The sequence below is a fragment of the Camellia sinensis genome, chromosome 5, assembly GCF_055761805.1.
Source record: "Camellia sinensis isolate YWXY chromosome 5, ASM5576180v1, whole genome shotgun sequence".
Classification (NCBI taxonomy): Eukaryota; Viridiplantae; Streptophyta; class Magnoliopsida; order Ericales; family Theaceae; genus Camellia; species Camellia sinensis.
In genome coordinates this window covers 48,037,292-48,046,835 of record NC_138965.1, presented here as the reverse complement: position 1 = coordinate 48,046,835, position 9,544 = coordinate 48,037,292, and the positions used below count along the sequence as shown (strand labels likewise).

The 9,544-nt window shown below is 37.6% G+C and overlaps 1 protein-coding gene across 1 annotated transcript; it reads right to left on the bottom strand.

The window, feature by feature from the left end:
* Window positions 1-608: 608 nt before the first annotated feature.
* On the bottom strand, window positions 609-4,417 carry LOC114307074 (putative carboxylesterase 18). Its single transcript, XM_028252431.2, is given in 3 exon segments — window positions 609-820; window positions 3,399-4,089; window positions 4,091-4,417. Coding segments are annotated over 3 exon segments (1,032 nt in total). The 5' UTR covers window positions 4,336-4,417; the 3' UTR covers window positions 609-724.
* Between the last annotated feature and the right edge of the window lie 5,127 nt (window positions 4,418-9,544).

Genomic DNA, 9,544 nt, shown 5'->3' with positions numbered 1-9,544 from the left:
ATAGAAAGACATGTAAGGTTGAATTTAAAGGCAATAGATTTTTATGCAATTAACACTTGTGATTTTTCATGTTATTAATTGAAAATGGATAAACTTTGTTAAATATTTGATATAATAGTAATATTACTAATCAATGAGGATTCTTACATTATGGTAGTGAAAAATAATGATTGGCTTAGTGAGAGACAAAAATGGTCAATCCAATTTTATTAATTAGTTTTTATCGGTTGAGACACTACCATTCTCACTTAAGCCTTCCATGTTTTATAAAGTGAATAATATAATTACAAATATATTTTAGAACATAATATGTTAGGGAGCTGTCGTTTGGTAACTTTCAATTTTGGCCAAAAAGTCACTATAAATTATCACATCAACCTCTCTACTTTTTTACATATCTTTCTTAAAAAACTAAAAAATTACTAAAATATCATGTTCACAAACGAAACTGCTTATACACGTTATCAAAATATATGTAACATAACCATAACAAATTATAATTTTTCACCACATAGTTCGCAACATTTTGCACGACAATGGTTTGTAATATTTACACTATACCATTCATGTAACGCCCTCAAAATAAACCCATAATCATACAATTAGGATACAAGAAAGAGATTTCATATTCCCAACATTAGAGTATTCTTACAAGAGATATTACATGTTGACAACAAAAATAAATGCCCTATAAGCTTACAACTTACCAAGTCAACACTTGGGTTCAACAAAAGTAGAGTTCTAACTCTTTGCACAAAATAAGCCTTCTGCTTCTACAACCTCCCAAGCTACGTCCTTGGAGGTAGCATATCACCTGCACCTGAAAATGATGTCCCATATAGGGTGAGCCAACGCCCAGTAGAGATATGCTAAACATAATATGAGCAATAACTAAAACATTAGCATTTGATAAATGTTTAACTCATATAAACCAACATACAGCACAATCCAAATCCATAACAAGTATGTCCATGATCCTTTCCAATATCAACAATTTAAATGAGATTAAAACTCATAATAAAACACTTCCATACTTCACAATTCACATGAGATAACAACTCATATTAAAACACTTCATACTTCATAAATGATACACAGATTTGATGTATCAATGGAGTCCATCCCTTATCTCCTCCCAAATAAAATCTAGTTTAGGAGTACATCCCCTATCTCTTCTCAAACCGTGGAGTACATCCCCTATCTCCTCCCACACAATACAATGTATATAAACAATTATCATCCTATCTCCTCCCAAATAAAATCCGGTTTAGGAGTACATCCCCTATCTCCTCCCACACTATACAATGTATATAAACAATTATCATATACACGATCAATCAATACACAAATTCGATGTATTTTTCCAACCGTCATATTCAATGACATATTCAACCGATTAGTTTTAATTCACCTAATCATCATGCAGTGTCTACAACAATCAAGATTATCCTCCACCGATAGCCCAAAGCAATTATTTCTAAGCAGATAATAAATGCACTAAACAGATAATTTACCAACAATTTCAAAGGTGAGTGATTAATCAATCCTACTACACCATTTCATCTCATAACTACCCAATTTCATTATTTCCAACTCAATTTCATGTTTCCATAACTTCCAAAATTTATTATATAAATTAATTTATCAAAAATTAGGATTTTTCTCCCCCATTTTCCAATATTGGCCCAAAGGCTCAAATATCATTACTAATCATCAATACCATCATTTTAAGACCCAAAATACACATGAATGAGTCATAATAACAAAACCCCTCTTTTACATCTTGAAACCCTAACACCTAAAATTACTCAACTCCAACATTAAATCAAAATGACCAAAAGTTTATGTCAAAGAACATAAAAATGAATAGTTATCCCTACCTCAAATGAAGAGACTCAAAGAAGATGATGAAGAAACTCGGATGTGCTCCAAACCCACAATTTTTCGGATCAAAACGAAGATCAAGGAAAGCTCCACACTTAATACAAAGGAACTAGGGTAGAAGATCACTAGAACTAGATGTATTTATAGAGAGAAGATGTAGTCTAGAGAGAGAAACTCTCAAGTTATTCATTCAATGAACTTCATTAAATAGATTAATGTATCTCATACATTCATGATACATAATGCATCTTCTATATTAATGAATTCATTAGATAGATTAATGTATCTTACATATAAATAGATACATAATGCATCTCTAAGATTCATTCATAATAAATCCATCACATTCAATGTATTAGCATTAGTCTTCAATACATTGTATATATATAGGTGCATTCATCAATGATTAGTCACCATCTAATTGATGTACATGAATCTTACTTAATGAGATGAATCTAGTATAATCATGCATAAGCTTCGAAAAGTTAGAGAGAGAGAATGGCCCGAAAAAGTGATCCAAAAAGTTGTTTTTCGGACTGATATACAAACAGGTCCGGTCGAGCGTCAAGCCCAAAATCTGGACATCAACCCTTGGTTTCCAAACACAACCAACCTGTTTCAAACCTGCCCAACACGACCCAAGACTCGTATACAAAGAGTAAAGGACGGAAACGGGAATAAGGCAACAACACATCCACGGAACCAAATCCGGAATACAATTAAATAATGAAGGGAAAACCGGGATCGCTATAACCATTCATAACATAACTGCAATAATTCATAAATTTAACTTTAGAAATACCCACTATTAGGGCTGTAAAAATGGCCCGCAACCTGTGGATGGCCTGAAACCCACCCGCGGCTCGAGATGGGTCCAACCCCATTAGGTCTGGGCCCCAACCCAGCCTGAGACCCTGAGCCTGGGCCGTCATTTTGAAACCCGGACCACCTAACCCGACTCATTGGCTCACTCAAGACCTAGTGTCATTTTTAGTAGAAAAGAATAAAATTTTGATAGAAAAATAGAAAAAAAAATTTAAAATGTTCTGCCCCCCAAGACTCGAATACCCTTGGGCCTATAATTTTTTGGCTCGTGGCCTGAATTTTAGCTGGAACCTAGATGGCCTGACATGGGTCGAACCCAATTTATACCCCTACACATTATAAATTCAACTCTATCACAAAATAATACTACAAGGATTTTAACTTTTCATTACAAAAATTTATATAGCATTCTACTATTATATTATAAAGAGATGTTAAAAAAAATATTAAGAACATGAGAATTAAGTGTTAAACCAATTCCATGTATCACAACCAAGCATCTTTCACAGAAGGGGGGCCACGGTCCCTGTAGACCTACACTACGTTCCGTGCCTGCTACCGCATGTAGTGTAACCAGAATAACTAGCCCGAGGAAAGTTCGAGTTTATATATCCAAGCCCTAACAAGTCTGCAGTAGCCGTTGGGTTCTAAGCATTTCTAGCAGATTGGCTTTGAATAAAGTCCCTGACCTCTGCAATTAGGTACCAAAGTTGGGGCAATTCAGGAAAGATATAGAAGCCATGGATGGCGTTTGGATACTCAATCAACTTCACTTCCTTCCCTGATTGCTTTAACCCCTCAATGTACCTCCTCTGCCAGTCCTGTAACGGATCACCACCGCCAACCACCGCCAACGTCACCGAAAACTTCACCACCTCCGACACATCACCACCACTCACCGCCTCATGGTTTCGATCCGATCCTATTGGCAAAAACAACCTCCACATCCAGTCGGTTCGTTTCACATTCAGAAATGGACCTCTACTAAGCCGGAGTTCCGATTCACTACGCTCTTCTCCACCGAAGAACGGCTGTATCTCCACCAAACCAATAATACTCAACTTCTCAAACTCGTATCGGCCGTATCTGACCGCCACGTGGTGGGCTATGTTGCCGCCAGCGCTGTCGCCGGCGAGAAAACAACGGTTGAGATCAATGTTGGAGGGTAATACGGCGTAGTTATGGGCGTCGATGAATTTGAGGGTTTCAAAACCGTTGTCGTATTGGGAAGGGTAGCGGTGGTTGGGGGCGAGGCGGTAGTTGATGGAGGCGACGGTGACTTGAAGTTGAGCGGCGAGGTTGCGGAAGAGATGATCGTAGATTTTGGAATTGGCGGCGGAGGTGAGGAATCCGCCGCCGTGGAAGTAGATAAGTAGAGGGTGGTGGTGGAGGGGGGAGGTAGAGTCGGAACCAGAGATTGCGGGAAGGGTCGACGTTGATGTCGAAGGAGGAGACTCCATTGATGGGTTTGGAGGAGGGTGGAGATTTGAGGTCAACGTTGCGGAGGAAGCAGAGGATGAGGTGGGATAGACGACAGGCGTCGAGTATGAAAGAACCGAAGTGGACAAATAGGCGTGTCCTCCATGGAAGCTCAGCAGCACCACATGAATTGTGTTTAACGCCCATTCCTCAATCCTTCCTCCTCCACACAATGATGTAAAGTGATTTTTTTATGTGACCACTGCCAGAGGAAGACCGGCAAATCCAAATGAAAGGTCAATTATATATGGAGATGGTTACTTCCTTATTTATTCACATATATATATATATATATATATATGTATATATTAGAGCATCTCTAACGGTAGTAGGCATTTTACCTATCCAAATATTACTATAAAGTATATATTTTATTTTGCCTATCAACTGTTTTATGTTTTTACTCCAACCATGCTCTTTATTTTAGCTATTTATCCAAATACTATTAATTTTATAGAATACCACGTCAACAAAAAAGATGGAGGGAAATGATCCTAATGATTGAATACATTTTGCCTAGCGTTGAAGGCTAGCTACATGTAGCTAGTGAATATGAGTTGAGCCAAAATACCTAATCATATGCCTAGTGCATTGGAATTGAAAAAAGTGAATCACACTAGGTATTTTAACTAACAAGTATTATATGCCTAGTGCATTGGAGATGCTCTTACTCATAATAGTGATATGGACTATTCATCTCTTAATAAAAATTATCTGTACAAAATATTAATTTCAACACATATTGATAAATAAATAAACAAATCACATTTTGTTTTATAGAATAAATAATTATAGTTGTCATTCATTTCAAAAATAAGATTAATTTATGCATATGTCTAGTGACATTTGATAAAAATTGATTTTTTTATACAATTAATCTTTATTGTTGAACTTACGAAATAAATAGTTTAAATCATTAATATGAATTTAAGATAAGACCCACAAAATAACGTATAAAATGATATAATAGATAGTGATATAGAAATGAGTTATTCTCATTATACATTGGTTCCTCTGCGGTCCAGAATAACTGATGATGAGAATCAAAAATAAGAGAGAATTTAGAGAGAGATATCTCAATTAATTAATATTCATATCAAAAAACTTAGTTACAAATGATTATACCTCTTTTAGATATAGTCTACAATTTCCCTCCACTAGCTATCATATGAAATGCACAGTCTCCCACTCAAAAGAACTTTTTCTCCCGTGAAGACAAACAAAACACAGCAGTATCACCACATGAACTGTGTTCAACACCCATTCCTGAATCTTGTCTCCTCCACACAATAATGGAAAGTGAATTTTTTATATGTGACCACTAGCAGAAGAAGAAGATCATCTAGCCTAAATTAAAAGTTAATCATACATAGAAGAGGATAATCTAAATTGAAGGGTGTTATAAAATTATTATGAGTTCTATTTTATTAATTTAAATAATATATTTTATCATTTATTTTGGTCATAAAAAAATAATTTAAAATGATGTCACCACTGACCACCACCAGAAAAACAAGCTGGCAAATCCAAATAAAAGGTCAATTATATACGAGAATGGTTAGTTCCTTATTTATTCATATATATATATATATATATTTTATCCATAATAATAATATGGACTGTTCATCTCGTAACAAAAATTATAGGTACAAAATATTAATTTCAACGCATATTGATAAATAAATAAACAAATCACATTTTTTTTTTATTCATTTATTTCAAAAATAAGTGTAATTTATGCATATGTTTAATAACATTTTAATAAAAATTGATTTTTTTGTACAATTATCCTTTAGGGAGATTTGATGAAAACCCCTCCCTATAAGTTTTCAATGGCATAAGGATATTGACAAAGGAAATTCCTGCAAAAGTCCTTTAACATTAGAATATAACATTTTAACCCAAATTACCTTTTTAGTTGATCGAACAAGTCGTCAATTCGTGGTAGAGAATATCGATTCTCGATGGTGACTTTGTTTAGCTCCCGGTAATCGATACATAGCCTCATCGTACCATCTTTTTTCTTTACGAACAGTACCGGAGCTCTCCATGGTAAGGTACTTCGTCAGATGAAGCCTTTGTCCAGTTGTTCCTGGAGTTAGGTCTTTAGTTCTTTCAATTCTGTCATGGACATGCGGTAAAGGGCCTTTGAGATTGGTACCAGGTTGGGTTTCAATGGTGAATTCAATTTCTCGGTCAACTGGGGTACTAGGTAGGTCTTCAGGAACTACATTTGGGTATTCTCAAACCGTAGGGATTACATCAAATGTAGGGGCCTCTTGTTGAGTATTGATCACATAACAGATATAACTACAACAACCTTTTCTTAAAAGTCGTTGGACTGTCATGAAGGATATAACACATGGAGGGGGAGAGACTCCAGTTCCATCGAAGACAAGCTCGAGTTAGTTTGGTGACTGGAGGAAGACCTTTTTGGCTTCACAATCAATAGAGGCATGGTTGGCAGCTAACCAATCCATTCCTAAGATCACATCAAAGGTACTAATGCAAAGGGGAATCAAGTCTACGTGTAAGGTTTCACCTTTTAAGGATACAGTACAAGATTTGTACACATCAGCACTAAGGGCAAAATTACTAGAAGAAAAGACACAGATAGTATATACCCTAAGGGTTCAGGTGCTAATGTTAACTTGGTAGCAAAGTGTGGTGTTGCAAAAGAATGAGTTGAACCAGAGTCAAAGAGAACATGAGCTAAGTGACCACAAACAAAAAGTGTACCTGACATGACATTCTCAGTAACTTCTGAGTTTACAAGCACCAAGGCAAAAGCTCTTCCTTGGCCTTTTTGGTCCTTTCTCACTCCTCCAGGTACCGTGGGTTTTCAGACTAGTTCAAAGGGGCTGGTTGTAGGACTAGCAAGCTTTGGACAATCTCTCAGTAAGTGGCCAACTTGGCCACATCTAAAGCATGCTCCCGTATCTCGACGACATTGTCCCCAATAAGTCCTTCCACAAGTAAAGCAAGCTAGAATGGTGCCACCTCTGTGATTTGTAGGACCTTAATTGCTTGAACTGGTTGTGCCCGTATTTATCCTCTTAGGAGGCACGACACTGGGTCTTTTGTTATCTCTTTCCCAAAATTGCTTCCTCTAGCTTGGTTCCCTAGAGCGCAAGGCTTTAATCCATTTTTTCGTAATGTATGCTTGATCCACCACCTCCGAATAGGTTGGTAGTTTCAAAACCTCCAGTCTATCCTTGATTTCAGCATCCAATCCTGCTTCGAATTTCCTGACTTTTCGAGCTTCGGTGGGAATGATGTATGTCACAAATCGAGTCAGTTGTGTGAACTTGCTCTCATATTCGGCCACCGTCATGGTTCCGTGCCTTAGATATATGAATTCTACCGCCTTTTGTTCCCGCGGCGAATCTGGAAAGTATTTTTCATAGAATACCTCCAAGAATCTTGCCCAAGTCACAATATCTTCTTTCTCCGGCGTAAGAAGCCATCATTCTTGTGCATCGTCTTTGAAGGTGAACGTGACAAAGGCTACCTTCTGTCTCTCTGTGCAAGGTAGCATGCAGAAGATTTTCTCCATGTCCCTAACCCTGGTAGAACCTAACCCAAGCTTCTGCCACTAGTGGGTTTAGACTGCCGATAAACATGGTGGGTTTCAGATCCTGAAATTGTTTAATCGTAGTCGGTTCTTCTCGTCTCTCTGGTGTCCCATTGGTTATGCTGGTTTGCAAAGCCTACAAAAAGTTGGTGACTGCTCTTTCTATGATTTGCTCCATTGGGATGGTACTGCTAACTGATGATCCGGTTTCATTTCCATCGTTGGCCATTACTACAAAGTAAAATGATATAAGCGTGACATCACATTGATACAACTTTGATACAACTTCATATATAACGTATTAGTTTTATTAGTTTTACAATCACATTAATATTACCACATTAATACCACATAAAACATCATATATACATCATTGTTACTATACATAAGGCGTTAGTCCAGTCGTCAAGAGTTAATGTCTAATCCTACTGATGCAAAAATATAAGGATTAAACTAGTCATTGTCAGCTCCAAAAAAAAGATCAGCGACATCTCTCGGTCATGCTCCTAGAATAGATCATTGAACCCCCACGAAAACTGGCTCTGGAAGACTGGGCCGTGGAACAGCCATGGGAACTCCTGCTGCACGAGGGACTCAAACTCCCATCTACTGAGCTCAATCCCAAAACAACGCCAAACTACCTGGACCACGTAGGTCGGTACACCGTGGTCATATCTCCAAAACTACCGCCCAGTGAGCCGCACAAGTATCTCTAAGTATGTGGTACTGTTAGTGTAGTCCACAGCTAAGGTCTGGACAATGTGCTATGGAGGAGGTTGTCACGACCCAAACCCGCCCCTATGGTTTTAGCACCGTAACTGGCCAGTAATCCGAGATTACCGAAGGTCTGCTTAACAGTAATACAGTAATATAGAGTACAGGGGCTGACGGAAGCCAAAATAGTAAATAGACAATGTCCAATGGTTTAACTTTCAACTGATGATAACCGGATCTGAGATCAATCTTAGAGAACACTTGAGCACCCCGTAACTGATCAAATAAGTCATCAATACGCGGCAATGGATATTTATTTTTCACAGTTACCTTGTTCAGTTCGCAGTAGTCAATACAAAGGCTTAGTGAGCCGTCTTTCTTTTTCACAAATAAGACAGGTGCGCCCCATGGCGAAGTACTGGGCCTGATGAACTTCTTATCTAACAGTTCTTGCAGTTGCACTTTCAATTCTTTCAGTTCAGTCGGAGCCATTTGGTAAGGAGCTTTAGATACTGGCTGTGTACCCGGAATCACATCAACGATGAACTCAATCTCCCTGTCAATCAAATCCCCTGGCAGATCATCTGGAAAAACATCTGGAAATTCTCTGACTATAGAAATATTGTTCACATCAGTATTATCATCAGTAGGTACGGTCAATACAGAACATAGGTACCCTTTACACCCCTTTCTAATCAGTTTACAAGCTTTCATAGATGAAATCAGATATGGGGGAGGTACTACTCCTACTCCGTTAAACACAAATTCGGGCAGTCCGGGTGGACGGAAAACTACTTGTTTCGTTACACAGTCTATGGTAGCATGATATTTCGTTAACCAATCCATCCCCAATATTACATCAAAATGGTCAATATTCAATGGCAGTAAATCAATATACAAATGTGCCTCTCCAACAATAATTTCACATGCAGGGTACATATAAGCACAAGTCATAGATCCCCCAACAGGTGAAGATATAGCTAACAAGTAATTCATGGGTTCCAATGGTCTATTCAATTTTCGCGAAAAAGCATGCGATACATATGAATGCGTAGACCCTGAATCAAT